Source organism: Anomaloglossus baeobatrachus, chromosome 5 (genome assembly GCF_048569485.1).
Source record: "Anomaloglossus baeobatrachus isolate aAnoBae1 chromosome 5, aAnoBae1.hap1, whole genome shotgun sequence".
Lineage (NCBI taxonomy): Eukaryota > Metazoa > Chordata > Amphibia > Anura > Aromobatidae > Anomaloglossus > Anomaloglossus baeobatrachus.
The window spans coordinates 42,072,779-42,089,061 of record NC_134357.1 but is presented as its reverse complement, the minus strand read 5'-3'; the positions used below and the strand labels follow the sequence as shown (position 1 = coordinate 42,089,061).

Below are 16,283 nucleotides of genomic sequence, written 5' to 3'. Positions count from 1 at the left end.
CCAAAAAGGTTTTGATGTGCTGCATTATCAAATTATAATCGCTGCCGGCTGTAAATGAAACAGATATCCAGAAATAGTTACACATTTTTACGGTGAAATCCAGCTTGATTTTCCACTGGGGGCAGGGTTTTACATAACATGAACAAGCAACACAATGTGAGCAAACACTGTTGTTTGGCATTTTACGGAGAGCACAAGTCAACATGATCCAGTCCACCCGGGAGACGACTGTCTGTTTCCATCAACCCCACTTACCGGAGCTCGGAGCCATCAAAGCTGGAAATTCTTCCTGCATTTGTTACATTGATTAGTTTATGTAAAGGCAAATGGAGATTGCTTAAGAAAATATGAAATGACTATATTCCTTCTGTGTAGGGGGATATTGACATTGATACATTTCTTGGAAGCAACGTATAAAAACAATGTGTATTTTCTGATTTCTGAACCGTTTGCAGAAGTTGGATGTGTAGTACCCGGCCACAGCCGCTATCAGAAGATGGTGCAGCTCCGGAACTGAGCAATTCCGGCTGCCTGAATCCGCTACCGGACCGAGAACAGCTGATAAGTTGGGGTGCGGGGTGTCAGACCTCGACCGATCAGACATTGATGACCTAACCTAAGCATAGCCCATCAATGTAAAAGTAGTGGACAACCCCTTTTATTAATCAGGTGCATCCACTCTAGCACCCAGGGGGCAGGGGGATTCAGGCTCGGGGGTGTCTCGTACCTGAGTTACTCGTCACCGGGCTGATGTGATGCTCTGGGATGTTGCGGTGGCCTGCCTGGCTTTGTGTCCCAAGGTGTACACCAATAAGGAGGAAAGATGATGGGGTAGTAGTAGGATAAATGTCGTGACGCCACCTGTGGTATGCGGGCAAGGATTTAGCTGCTATCGCTGTCCTCTGGGGCAGATGGCAGTATCAGCCAGAGATGGTGTTTTTCCCCACAGGTGGAGCGGGCCCCGGGGAGGATGATGAGAGAAGTAGTGATAGCGTTTGGCGCTCAGGCGCAGGACGGTCGTGCCGGTAATCATGAGACAAAGTGAATTGCTGCGGTTCCAGGTGTCTTTACTCACTCTTTGTGCTGTGCTGCTCGCCCGGTTAATACCGGTCAGCCGCCATGATGGGCTCCGTCAACCACGGATAAGTTAGGAAAAGTCACCGGTGTTTGAAATAAGAAGAAAGTCCTTTTAGCTGTGAAGCACCTGGGCTGAGTGTTACGCTCACAGCCCAAGGCCCCATGAAGAGAAGAAACTAAGAGGTGATGGTAGACTGGGTCCCAGATAGACTGACTAGTGATTGTGTGAGTTTGCTTCTATTTCTACCCCAAGTAGAACCCGCCCCGCAGGTGGTTGTCCTAGTGACCGGGACATTTCCAAGCTTCGTGTTGGCCAACCCCCTACCGACCCTAGTCCAGCTCCCCAGAGAGAAGACTCCTGTACTGTATGTAAAGTGTTAATGTGGAACACCGGTGAGTAACCCCTTCCTTACCTCGAGGCGAATACCGCAGCTTAAATGAGCTGCAATACTCTGTGGCGACTGAAGCCTCAGGGGCGCCACAGCATCCACTCCAACATGGCCCCTCATCGAGACCAGTGAGAGAATCGCCCGTCTTGACAAATTGACCGCAGAGTTGAATGATAACATGCTGTCTATCTGCAGCCAACACTAAAGGCAGCTTAAGAAATTTTAATGGGGCAGATTTATTAAGCCGACCCTAAACTTAGAGAGCCTCACACCTTTCTGACATAGGAAATACTGGTACCATTACCTTCCAAGTTTGAAAGATAAGAATGGGGGACCCATACTGCACAATGACAATGTATATTTTACATCAAGCAACGCCTCTATCCTTGCCCACTTATGTACCCACACAGAAATGTTGCTACTTGTGAAGTCCATTAGTGTTCCCACAGTTTGATACTCCCACAGCCCACCACAGACAGTATGATACTCCCACAGTCAACCCGTAAAATATGATGCCCTCAAAGTACCTTCCCTGACACATTAAATGATGTCCCTATAGCATATTCTCCCACACACAGTATGATATTCCCACAGCCAACCACCATGGTATACTCCTACTGACCACAACATACAATATGATACCCCCACAATCCACCCATAAAGTAAGATGCCCACAAAGTACAATTCCCGACACTCCAAATGATGTCCCCACACGTTCTTCCACATATGGGATGATGCCCCCACAGTATAATCCCCCACACACAGTATGATGCCCCCATGGAACATTCCCCAACATATCAAGATGTCCCCATAGTACATTCCCCCGACAATGGGGGAATGTATTCCCCCAACAATGGAATACATTCCCCCATTGGCACACTTGTGAATTGCTCGCGGGAGTTGTCTGCTAAAGACCACCGTACCTGTCATCATGATCCTCCTGTGAATAGCAGCCCATGGCTGGCATTCATAGGAGATCATGATTTCTGCATACAGACCAGTGCTGATGCACTGCTGTGTATAGCACAGGTGATCAGATGATCGCAGCTTCAAGTCCCCTTGGGAAACTATTAAATACAATAAGAGTTAAAAAAAGGTTTTAAAAAATATAACAAAAAATAAAAAACATAAAAGTTGCCGCTTTTGCCCCATTAAAAATAAAACAATTATAAAAAATAAAAAATATACCCATTTGGTATTGTTGAGTTCAGAAATGCCCGATCTATCAAAATTTATTATACAGTATAAAGGAGTGTGTGTATATGTGTATGTATGTACTGTATGTATATCTGCTAAAGGAATTCGTACTGTTGCATGTACAATCACAAATGTTTTGCACAGACACTCCATTTGACTCAGGGAACGTCGTAGACTATGTTTTGAGGGGAAATTTTAATCCCGCACTTTACAGTTATTCACCAAAAAACCTGCCTCCATTAAAGTCAATGAAGCTGGGGCCACAATGCAGCCAGAACTTCAGAAGAATGCGCAGCCACGCCCTTAAAAGGAATGTTGACGTGTCACTTCAGCCAGGGAAAGAGACAGACAGAGACAGACAGACAAAGAGACAGAGAAAGAGACAGACAGAGACAGGCAGAGAGATATAGACAAACAAAGAAACAGACAGACACAGGCAAATAGACAGCTAGGGAAAGAAACAGACAAGGAAGGGGATAGACAGGGAAAGAGACAGACAGTCAGACAAGGAAAGATACAGACAGAGAAACAGACAGAAAGACAGGGAAAGACAGAGACAGGCATAGACAGACAGACAAAGAAACAGACAGACACAGACAGACACAAAGAGACAGACAAATAGACAGACAGGGAAAGAGACAGACAGGGAAAGAATCAGTAAAAATTTCAGCTCAGTATGCAAAAAAATAAGCCGTCATTGAGACCCAAATTGTTTATTTACAAATTTCTGACTTTTTTTTTACCACTGAAAAAAATATATATATTCATGTTTGGTATCTACATACTCAGTAGTACCATATAGTGAACATGGTGAAAAAAAATAAATTGTGGAATTGCACTTTTTTTTGCAATTTGACCGCAACAGCTCACAGTAAAAAAGTACCACAACCACCAGTAGATTTGAATCACACCTCCTCTCAGAGCAGTATAGAGTAGCTGTAGCTGGCATCAATGAAATTGTCCAGCCAGCATATACAGGAGGGGGAGCAAATATGACTGGCTCCCCTGCAGCATGTGATCAAAGTAGATTAACCAGCAGCCCAGCAGAGATTACTACAAGTCTGTGGGTCGACACCTGAGTAAACCGGTGCTGATCAAAGACATCAGAGAGGTTAGCATGGAGAGTGCCAGAATCTGTAGTCTCCACAGATGCTGACTCTTGACACTTGGCCATGAATCCAAAAACCTCCCTGTTACACCCATGGTTCTTGTGTCCCCAATGAAGCCTATGAGAATGAGATTTTACAGTTAGTACCAAAAATGTTATTTCCCTCTTCTCATCCTGAACACATGCATGCTTAGCTGATCCAAGTGTGCATGTGCATGAAGAGGTTTGGCAGAATAAAGTAGAGTTTATGACATTCTCAGCAGGGCGTAACTCTGTTGTAACATGGGTTAAAAAAAGAAATAGATCCATCAAGTTCAAGCTTCCTCGAACAATTATACATTATGTACTGAGTATTTTCCAGTTCCACAATGGTATTTGTTATGAGAAAAACATCCAGCTGTGGTTTTTTTTTAAATGCTGTAACAGTGTCATGCGCTGACTGGATCTACACTCGCGGATTACAGCAACGGCGTTGGACCGTGTTCACATTGTAGAGTTGAGCTGTTTTCTCTCAAATGCTCAGCTCTCCTGGGCGTCAGCTGAGTTGTTTCCACTGTTCCCAGCTGTTCAGGAGTTAATCCTTTTGTGAGCAGTGTGTGACTCTTCTCAGAGTCAGGTTGCTGATTACAATCCACAGCTGGTCTCTTCCTATTTAATGCTGGGGATTTTGTAAAGAGACTGCCGAAGATAGCATTTGATCGTGCAAATATCCGGTGCCCTTGGCGATCCTCTTGTGGTGACCTGCTCTCCATTGCTTGTGTGGTGTTGAACTGTCATTTGGTGTGCTTTACGTCCCTCATTATAATTTACTAGCTGTACTACCCCGCTTCGCCCGGGTTAATAACTGTTGTTAACAACATAGAATGTATTAACATTCCCGGGATAGAATGTATAAATAGAATGTATTAACGCCCGGGATAGTAACTGTCTCTCTGTTTCTCTCCCATTCTCTGTCTCCCCCTTTGTATATATCTCTCTGTCTCTCTCTCTATCTCTTTGTCTGTCTGTCTCTTTCCCTGTCTGTCTCTGACTGTCTCTGTCTCCATCTGTCTCAATCCCTTTCCCTGTCTGTCTATCTATCTCTTTCACTGTCTGTCTATCTATCCCTTTGTCTCTTTCCCTGTATCTGTCTCTTTACCTGTCTTTGTCTGTCTCTTACCCTGTCTGTTTCTTTCCCTTTCTTTCCCCGTCTGTCTGTTTCCCTGTGTCTGTCTCTGTCTCTTTGTCTGTGTCTGTCTCTTTCCCTGTCAGTCTGTCTCTTTGTCTGTTTAAGCAAGCATTGTTGACCTTAGGGAGATCAACATATCCACTGCGGAGACACCATCACGTGTTTCTCAACGCAGTGATTCTAGAGCATTGCCCCCTGGGAAGTATGCAAATAAGAAAGCCGCGGAGACACCATCACGTGTTTCTCAACGCTGGCAGGAAACTTGCCAGGTCTTTCACCGGGAAGGAACAACCACGGGAAGGGCAGTCTCCAGTCAAGGAGACCACCTATACCAAACATGGTATCCATCCACAGACAGCCGTTTCGGGGTATTTGCCCCTCATCAGTGTGGAGTAGGAATCTGGCTAGTAGGGGCAATGCCTAGTAAAAGACTACTTAAGCAAGCATTGTTGACCTTAGGGAGATCAACATATCCACTGCGGAGACACCATCACGTGTTTCTCAACGCAGGAATCTACTTCCTACTCCACACTGATGAGGGGCAAATACCCCGAAACGGCTGTCTGTGGATGGATACCATGTTTGGTATAGGTGGTCTCCTTGACTGGAGACTGCCCTTCCCGTGGTTGTTCCTTCCCGGTGAAAGACCTGGCTAGTTTCCTGCCAGCGTTGAGAAACACGTGATGGTGTCTCCGCGGCTTTCTTATTTGCATACTTCCCAGGGGGCAATGCTCTAGAATCACTGCGTTGAGAAACACGTGATGGTGTCTCCGCAGTGGATATGTTGATCTCCCTAAGGTCAACAATGCTTGCTTAAGTACTCTTTTACTAGGCATTGCCCCCACTAGCCAGATTCCTACTCCACACTGATGAGGGGCAAATACCCCGAAACGGCTGTCTGTGGATGGATACCATGTTTGGTATAGGTGGTCTCCTTGACTGGAGACTTCCCTTCCCGTGGTTGTTCCTTCCCAGTGAAAGACCTGGCTAGTTTCCTGCCAGCGTTGAGAAACACGTGATGGTGTCTCCGCGGCTTTCTTATTTGCATACTTCCCAGGGGGCAATGCTCTAGAATCACTGCGTTGAGAAACACGTGATGGTGTCTCCGCAGTGGATATGTTGATCTCCCTAAGGTCAACAATGCTTGCTTAAGTAGTCTTTTACTAGGCATTGCCCCCACTAGCCAGATTCCTACTCCACACTGATGAGGGGCAAATACCCCGAAAAGGCTGTCTGTGGATGGATACCATGTCTGGTATAGGTGGTCTCCTTGACTGGAGACTGCCCTTCCCGTGGTTGTTCCTTCCCGGTGAAAGACCTGGCTAGTTTCCTGCCAGCGTTGAGAAACACGTGATGGTGTCTCCACGGCTTTCTTATTTGCATACTTCCTAGGGGGTAATGCTCTACAATCACTGCGTTGAGAAACACGTGATGGTGTCTCCGCAGTGGATATGTTGATCTCCCTAAGGTCAACAATGCTTGCTTAAGTAGTCTTTTACTAGGCATTGCCCCCACTAGCCAGATTCCTACTCCACACTGATGAGGGGCAAATACCCCGAAACGGCTGTCTGTGGATGGATACCATGTTTGGTATAGGTGGTCTCCTTGACTGGAGACTGCCCTTCCCATGGTTGTTCCTTCCCGGTGAAAGACCTGGCTAGTTTCCTGCCAGCGTTGAGAAACACGTGATGGTGTCTCCGCGGCTTTCTTATTTGTCTCTTTGTCTGTGTCTGTCTCTTTGTGTCTGTCTCTTACCCTGTCTATGTCTGTTTCTTACCCTGTCTGTGTCTGCCTCTTTCCCTGTCTGTGTCTGTCTCTTTCTCTAAAATTTCCCCTCAAAACATAGCCTATGACGCTTTCGGGGTCCAGAAGTGTGAGTGTGCAAAACTTTGTGGCTGTAGCTGCGACGGTGCAGATGCCTATCCTCGACATACACACACACACATACATACACACACACATACACACATTCAGCTTTATATATTAGATTTCCTCCTATGCTTTTATTGTTTCCACTTTGTGGTTGTTTGCAGAGTGAACGAGTTTCACTTATTCCCCTTGTCCGTGTCTTTTTGTGAGAGAGGTTATCTCGATATGTCATGTCCACCCCTGGATGCGGGTTGTGGGGGGTTAGGTCAGGGTGTGAATAGGAGATGGGGACACGCTGGGGGCCCAGACCTCACTACCCTTAAGTGTACCTCTGGGTTGATTGTCAGCACAGGAATCCCAGTCTTAGGGCTAGTTCAGGTCTTCCTAGCTAGCCTAGCCCACCTGTGACAAATATTCTCTGCCGTTCCTACCTCTTGCATTCTACTGTCTGACTGCTCTAACTGTAAAGAATTCTTTCCTATTCAGCTGTCGAAATAGTCTTTCCACTTCGTGTAGGTTGTAAAGCAGAAGACCCCCATATAAAATTTGCTTTGTCACCTCAAACTAAAACTTTTTCCAACTGTACTTAGTGTAAGTTCTTAGGCGTAGTACATAACAGTAAAAAACAACCTCATTTATTCTACATTTAGATAATTTATACACAGAATTGCAATTCAGAACACAAGTTGTCATCTTATCAAGTAATAATTCTTAAGTAATCAGCCCTTAAATCTTTAAGTAATTCAACTGCCTGTAAATAGAATCACTTATCATAATTACTCTCTTCTATTACATTGTAATCCCCAAAAATGAAAAACAGGTCCCACCTGTAGAGAAGGGAGAGACACATAACTCAAGTGATTAAGTGCTGTGTGTGTCATTATAATGAGGTTTTATGAAGTCTGTAATACTCGCATGTAATGCTGCTCACATTTCTATTACAATGCATTGCAAATATGCTGTAGCGGATACAGTATAGAGATGCCAGGATAGCAAAAGTGGACATGCCCTTTAAATTACATTTATCCTTTTTTGTGTGACCACACAGTGTAATTTTAATTTTATTATTAATTTTGTAATTTCTTTTTTTTTTTATCTTTTAGACAATTTATTCAAACCAAAGGAAAGGACGATTTCAGAAAAAGAAATGCAACAAAGATCCAAAAGGTACAAGACACCCTAAAGTAATATTGAACAATCACATAGGTTATGCTCATTTGCTATGCCTCTCATTCTCCTAAGGGCAGTCAGTACTGGAGATGGGGGGCTAATCTTGGGGGTGTAGCGATGTGATATGACCTTCTGTTTCTTTCCTCTTAGCTGGATATGTCCTGGAAGGAGTGGTGAAAGATTAAAAAATATATTAATTTTAGGATATTCTGTTGGGAGCTGGTTATGCTATATGTTTCTATATATGGTCTCCCAGTGGTTTTGATGTGAAGTGCTGACTTTTGAGAGTTTCGCCGGCATATTGTGCCTGACAATGTATTGAATTTGCACTATAATTTGCAAAAAGGTAAAGTTAATGTCACGCACGCTTGCAGACTTACCGAAGTTTGACGGACAACGAATAAACAACTAAAACAACACCATAAACTGGGGGGAACATCAGGGGCACAATGCAACGGAGGTCCCTGCCACTAGAGAGAGGGGTGAACACACCTCAAGCTGACTTCTGAGCTCGCTAGTGTTCCTATACAGGTTCGGTTCTTTCAACCTGTCGGCGACCAGGATACCTTGGGTCCTCAGTTGGCCCTAAACTGACCCTGCCTAGTGAGTAGGCCAACGAGTTCACTAGACTTGCCACTACAATACAGAAACACAAGGGAAGGAAAACAAAAGGATAAAGGTCGGCTTCTTGGAACACTCCAACACAGCTCCTTCTAACCAAGAGGACCAGCATACAAATGAGTTTGTATCTTCAGCAGGGATTGCTGGGTAACACCTCTATTTAAACTTGAAGGGTGTGACTACAAAGGTACTGCAGCTGAAGCACTTAGCTAGAGACTGCTGGAGAATTTGCTAGCAGAAAAACTGACATTAACCTTTTAGGCACCAAAGGAAACGAAAAATGTGGCTAACCAGATGGAGATGCAGTCTGGAAGCTGTCACTAGTCTCCAAAAACGGGGAGACGACTGTGACAGTTACACTCATCTACTGCTTCCATGTTCGTACAGAAAGTCCGTGAGTCCTGTTCTCTCCGTCAACAAAGAGAGTGATTGATAGGTTTTCCTATATGAGTGTGTATGCAGGGAGAGCTGTCAATCATTCTGCGAAGGCGGGGGAAGCAGGACTTAAGATGTTCACTGGGTGACCAGGGCAAAGGAGGTCGGAATGGGAGAGGAAAAAAGGACTCAGAGACATTCTTTATGGGTGACAGAGGGAAGCAGGACTTACGAATGTTCTCTATGATTAAAGAAACACAAACTCACCTGTATGACCTGCACTGTGCCTAGTGGCACTTATGTGAAATTGTTATTTCTTGTGAACTCTTCAGCTTAATAAGCGGCCGCTGATGGATTGCAGAGTTCTGCTAGATGGAACTCATTTGATGAAGCTGTAAATGTTGCAGAACTTCAGTGTCTGTTGATAGGCTACAGCATGTGTGCCGCCCCCGTGCCAGCAGCCGCCGCTGCTCGGATCTGGACCTTCAGGGGTGGTGGCTCGAGGGTCTCCGGACCCAAGGGTCTCGCGGACATGCCAAATAAAATGGGGGATGTGTGTGGTGAGGTGGGACACCACCGCTGCTGTTACAGGGCACCCGGGGGAGATGTTGTGCAGCAAGATGTTAGCCCCTCCGTGGGCAGGGATGGTGACCCCGGGACCCGATGGCTCTGGTGCAGGGGGAATGACGACCGGAGGGGGTGTTGGTGTACTCACTTTTAGTAAAACACACAAGTCTCTGGTAAACCAAGGTAGTGGTGGCCGGTGCCGTGGCCGGTTGCATTCGGGATCCCCTACCGGGCTGGTGGTCTCTATCCTTTTCCTGCACTGTTTAAGTAGAAAAGACTTCCCAGTATGAAACGTAGAAGTCTGCTCCCAGCTGCATGTGGCCTAAGGAGCTGTCCCCGCAGACGCTAGCCCGTGGGATCTATGGGCCCTGGCGGTGACCTCTTATCCCTAATCGGTGGGCTGTTGTCTTCTATAAGGGACTTTGGCTGGGACAGGACCTCTAGTTCTGGCCTCAATCGGTTAATTAACCAGTTCCACTTGTTTCTGGCTCCTGGCTTCAGGGTTCGAGTACCCCCCTTTGTGTTACGGTTTCCGGGTCGGTTCCCCGTGTCGGTACCGGCGGGCTACAACCCTGGCCCGGTCCAACTCGGTTCCACCAAGCTGTCTTCCCGTCTCCTGTTGACGGAGACCACCGTCTGCCTCCTAGCCAAGGCACCAGGGCTCCTACCCTGGTACCTGTCAGTTTGCTTCAGGCCTGACATACAGGCCTGACCTCCACGACTCAACTCTCAGACGAACTCTCCATTTTTCCCGCCCCGGTAAGTCTAAACCCCTGGGTGGGCGTGCACCAACCGCCTGGCCACGCCCACTGGTGAGTATCTGTCCCTAAGGGGGGTGTCTAGGGTTTAATGGTTAGCTGTGTGTTTCCTAGTGAGGGAAGGTGTTATGCAGCGGCCTATTTGTGACAATCTAGTTTGCCAGGGCATCACACATGCATGTGACAATATCACAAGAGCACCATCAATGTAAGCAGAAGGATCAGCACACACAAAAGAATTCTTTATAGTTGCAGAATTTATTCCATATCTTTCAATCCATTTTCATTCCATTTTCGTTCAAAAATTAAATGCATGATGACGCATGTTTCGGTCTAGAGATGTAGACCTTATGATTTGAAAAAGATCTGCAGCTCTAGACCGAAACGTGCGTCATCTTTAATTTAATTTTCGAAAGAAAATGGAATGAAAATGGATTGCAAGATATGGAATAAATTTTGCAACTATAAAGAATTTTTTTGTGAGTGCCGATCCTTCTGCTTATATTGTTGTTTGGAGCCCATGTTGGATTTTGTGCACCACAGCTGACACGTGTCCACCTAGTCTTGTGTATAATATAAGAGCACCGTGCAGACATGTGCCGACATCACCTAGAATGGCACCTGTATGGCTTCCTAAGCGGCCATCAAGGATTCCAAGTACCTCCTTAAGAATCCGGAGGAAGGTGCAGAGTAAAATAAGGTAAGCCAAAAGTTGTAATCTCCCCGGAAGAACACAAGACAAAGTTCCAAGCAGCGTCCTCTCCTGAAATATCACCAGTATGATATGGATGCCTGGGGAAGCTTTAAATAGTTTCCACCGCCGGGTGATAGGGCAGACTAAATTACAGTATAGGAAACACTTGTTGGCAAAAAGGTAATGAACACACAAAGTGTCCATCCAGAGACAAAGTGTTCAGAACCAGGACAGTAACTAAACTTGACTGTGGCTCAGTGGAGAGGGAAACGGATCAGAGCACAGGAGGCTGCCAAATTAAATCCAAGGCATGACAACAATTTCCTAAGATATGGGGATCCATCTAAGTTGTACTGTTTAGTAGTCAAATCTATCTCTGTATTAACCAGGTGGCGTATTGATGGCAATGTTGTAATTCTTCATTTCCCCTGTGGTTGGGCTGCAGGGGAATTAAACACTTGCAGCAAATCAGGCTTTAACAGTCGTGTATGTATAAATGTTCCCGTACCCTGAGTTTACAGTCCTTAGTAATGATGAATTTACCTCTCAGGAGCCTACAGGCACAGTTTTTCTCCCAGGTGCTGTCTCCTCCAGGGCTGCCCATAGGCACTTGCCTACTCTGCCCACAGGATAAATCCAATCCTGATCTACTGCTTCCATTGTAACTATATAGACATGAACCGAGGATGTTGGATGTGGAAATGTTGCAGTCAATTGGTTCTTACATCAGTAAGAAGCTTAAACTTTCCAATTCCAACCCAATAGAGATAAAATATGTCTCTTTATTCCGCAGCTTCAGTAGAAGATTGAGAGGGGTTATGTTGACCCGGGAGAAGAATTGGTTGATTTTCTCTTTATATATTGCAGGAAGAGCAGCAATTTTTCAAATGAACAGACACATTTTACCTGGAGTGACTTTTCCGTTATGTTATCGCCATGTCAAGCTAATAAGTCTGGGATAGGCTTGGGGGATCTTTCTGCTGATCATTTGTCTTCTTCTGTGATATTTTTATGACCAGCCAAACAGTGTTGTTTAAATCTTGTGCTAACCAGGGCGTACAAAGATGCTAAAACGCTTCCCGTCTGCCATTCCAGCGCTTTATATCACATGCTATCATTTCTATTGACAAGGAGGATTTATGGCCATGGGTTGGAAGGCAAAGACTATGATCCTTGGTTATATCTCAAGGTGGTATAGTTCATTATTTGGAGATAGGGGTGGACGTAGCATTGTTACCTGAGCCCTAGTGCCTTAAAGGGATTTTCCACTTTAAGAAGATTCAACAGCGCTGCAGCCAATCAGCGAGTTTAGCAGCTTGTATCTCACAGTCAGCTTTCTGTCTCCAAAGCTGCATGATGTTGGGCAGCCAGTCTACTAAACAATGACGTTTTAGAACATTTTCATCTTCCTTTAGAGACAATTTTTTTTAGTTTAAAGGGAATCTGTCAGTATGATCACCCCCCCCCCCAGCCATCTATATGGGCATGTAGGTCATAGAAAGTTGAAAATAATGATATTTTGATATCAGCGATCCGATGTCTTATTCCAGAGAAATCCATGGTTTTCTTAAAATGTAAATGAGATGTACAGATTTATAGGCCGGACACATCTCTCTGAGAATCCGCCTCCAGAGCTTTTTGTAAATGTAAGGGGGTGTTATCAATGTGAGACATGTAATGACCGACACTTTGCCCTCATAGTCACACACAGCTCAGCATTGAGATCAGAGCTAACACAGTACAGCAGAAATAAGCTTTGTCTCATTACAAATATTTGCAGCAGCACTTACCCTCTGATAGTGCTGGCAGATCTGCTGCAGAGCTGTGCTTCATTATAGCTAACACAGTACAGCAGAAGTGTACCGTGTCTCATTACAAACACAGCAAGCACATTTGCAGTTGTCTTCTCTTAAAACTATCAGCTCTGCTGCATTGCCCTTCCCTCACATTGGCTGCCTGTCAGATGGAAGCTGAAGAACATTGAGAGGAGGGCAACTGCTAATGTTTTTGTAATAAGACAAAGTTCCCTTATGCTGTACTGTGTTATGACTGCTGTACTGTGTTATCTTTGCTGTACTGTGTTAGTTTTGCTGTACTGACACCTCTGCTATACTGTCATCTCTACTATACTGTTACTTCTGCTGTACTATGTTAGCTGTGCTTTATTGTGTTCGTTCTTCTGTAGAGTACCTCTGGTTCTTTTGCTGTACTGTTAGTTCTACTGTACTGTGTTAGCTCTGCTGTACTGTGTTATTTCTGCTGTACTGTTATTTCTGCTGTACTGTGTTAGCTCTGCTGTACTGTACTCAGCTGTACTGTGTTACTGTACATACTGTGTTGGTTCTGCTGTACTGTGTTAGTTTTGCTGTATTGTGTAATTTCTGCTGTACTATGTTAGCCCTGCTATACTGTGCAAGCCCTGCTGTGCTGTGCTAGCTCTGCTGTACTGCGTTAGCTCTTCTGTACTATGTTATCCCTGCTGTACTGTGCAATCCCTGCTGTACTATATTAGATCTGCTGTACTTCGTTAGTTTTGCTATACTTTGTGAGTTTTGCTGTACCATTTTTGTTCTACTGTACTGTGTTAGCTCATCTGTACTATGTTAGGTCTGCTGTAATGTGTTAGCCCTACTGCACTGTGTTAGCCCTGCTGTATTGTGTTAGCCCTGCTGTACTGTCTTAGCTCTGCTGTATTGTGTTAGCCCTGCTGTACTGTGGTGGCTCTGCTGTACTGTGTTACCTCTGCTGTACTGTGGTAGCTCTTCTGTATTATGTTAGCTCTGCTGTACTGTGTTAGCCTTGCTGTACTGTGTTAGTTCTGCTATATCGTGTTAGCTCTTCTGTACTGTGTTAGTTTTTCTGAACTTTGATAGTTTTGCTGTACTGTGTTAGTTCTACTGTACTGTGTTAGCTCTGCTGTACTGTGTTAGTTCTGCTGTACTGTTACCTCTGTGGTACTATATTAGCTCAGTTGTGTTAATTCTTCTGTACTGTGTTAAACCTGCTGTACCTTTTCTTTTTTTTAAGTACAATGTTTCATTCTTCCAGACTTCCTGATTAGTGTGCTACGAGCCCTGTTGTACAATTGTCAGTCGTTACATGTCTCTCACTGGTAACGTTCCTTGAAATTTAAAATAAGAAGGCAGAGTCTCATACACATAAGAAAAACATGGATTTCTGTGGAATAAGACAACAGATTTTTGATATTAAGGTATCATTTCATTCAACTTTCTATAACATGCATGCCCATGTAGATTTGCCTCTTCAGACCCTAAAAATGAATAAGGGTGAAAAAAAATTAATACTCACTTTGCCCTCATCTATTCTGCTGCAATGACCCCTGTCCAGTTCTCAGTGCAGCCCCCTTTGACCTCTTCTTCTTCGTGGCAAGCAACGTTCTCTTCCTCCAACTTTACTCCGTGCAAGGACCTCTGGCGGCGACTACGTCTCTGGCGTCACGTCCTGCGTGCTAAGTATGCCTTGGGTGATGCATGTAGTGATATCACGAAGTGCGTCGTGATTTTAAAGGCTAACATTATAGTCAATATAGGGGCAGATGAAGCTACATAGAGTTCAGACAGGAAGTCAGCAAATTGATGGCTGGCAAATTATAAAAAAATGAAAATGTAGGCAGTGTGATATATATACAGTGCCTACAAGTAGTATTCAACCCCCTGCAGATTTAGCAGGTTTACACATTCGGAATTAACTTGGCATTGTGACATTTGGACTGTAGATCAGCCTGGAAGTGTGAAATGCACTGCAGCAAAAAAGAATGTTATTTCTTTTTTTATTTTTTTTTTTAAATTGTGAAAAGTTTATTCAGAGGGTCATTTATTATTCAACCCCTCAAACCACAAGAATTCTGTTTGGTTCCCCTAAAGTATTAAGAAGTATTTCAGGCACAAAGAACAATGAGCTTCACATGTTTGGATTAATTATCTCTTTTTCCAGCCTTTTCTGACTAATTAAGACCCTCCCCAAACTTGTGAACAGCACTCATACTTGGTCAACATGGGAAAGACAAAGGAGCATTCCAAGGCCATCAGAGACAAGATCGTGGAGGGTCACAAGGCTGGCAAGGGGTACAAAACCCTTTCCAAGGAGTTGGGCCTACCTGTCTCCACTGTTGGGAGCATCATCCGGAAGTGGAAGGCTTATGGAACTACTGTTAGCCTTCCACGGCCTGGACAGCCTTTGAAAGTTTCCACCCGTGCCGAGGCCAGGCTTGTCCGAAGAGTCAAGGCTAACCCAAGGACAACAAGGAAGGAGCTCCGGGAAGATCTCATGGCAGTGGGGACATTGGTTTCAGTCAATACCATAAGTAACGTACTCTACCGCAATGGTCTCCGTTCCAGACGAGCCCGTAAGGTACCTATACTTTCAAAGCATCATGTCAAGGCTCATCTACAGTTTGCTCATGATCACTTGGAGGACTCTGAGACAGACTGGTTCAAGGTTCTCTGGTCTGATGAGACCAAGATCGAGATCTTTGGTGCCAACCACACACGTGACGTTTGGAGACTGGATGGCACTGCATACGACCCCAAGAATACCATCCCTACAGTCAAGCATGGTGGTGGCAGCATCATGCTGTGGGGCTGTTTCTCAGCCAAGGGACCTGGCCATCTGGTCCGCATCCATGGGAAGATGGATAGCACGGCCTACCTGGAGATTTTGGCCAAGAACCTCCGCTCCTCCATCAAGGATCTTAAGATGGGTCGTCATTTCATCTTCCAACAAGACAACGACCCAAAGCACACAGCCAAGAAAACCAAGGCCTGGTTCAAGAGGGAAAAAATCAAGGTGTTGCATTGGCCTAGTCAGTCTCCTGACCTTAACCCAATTGAAAACTTGTGGAAGGCGCTCAAGATTAAAGTCCACATGAAACACCCAAAGAACCTAGATAACTTGGAGAAGATCTGCATGGAGGAGTGGGCCAAGATAACTCCAGAGACCTGTGTCGGCGGCCTGATCAGGTCTTATAAAAGACGATTATTAGCTGTAATTGCAAACAAGGGTTATTCCACAAAATATTAAACCTAGGGGTTGAATAATAATTGACCAACACTTTTATGTTGAAAATTGATTAAAATTTAACTGAGCAACATAACTTGTTGGTTTGTAAGATTTATGCATCTGTTAATAAATCCTGCTCTTGTTTGAAGTTTGCAGGCTCTAACTTATTTGCATCTTAGCAAACCTGCTAAATCTGCAGGGGGTTGAATACTACTTGTAGGCAGTGTATGTATATATATATATATATATATATATATATATATATATATAT

At 44.7% G+C, this 16,283-nt stretch overlaps 1 protein-coding gene across 2 annotated transcripts in view; it reads left to right on the top strand.

Moving 5' to 3' along the window:
* Positions 1-16,283, top strand: part of C5H10orf90 (chromosome 5 C10orf90 homolog) — a 282,565-nt gene that overhangs the window by 237,927 nt on the left and 28,355 nt on the right. For both annotated transcript variants that reach the window (XM_075352249.1, XM_075352250.1), the window contains exon 8: positions 7,912-7,975. In XM_075352249.1, coding sequence (XP_075208364.1) covers positions 7,912-7,975 — 64 coding nt within the window. The remainder of the gene's footprint in view (positions 1-7,911; positions 7,976-16,283) is intronic.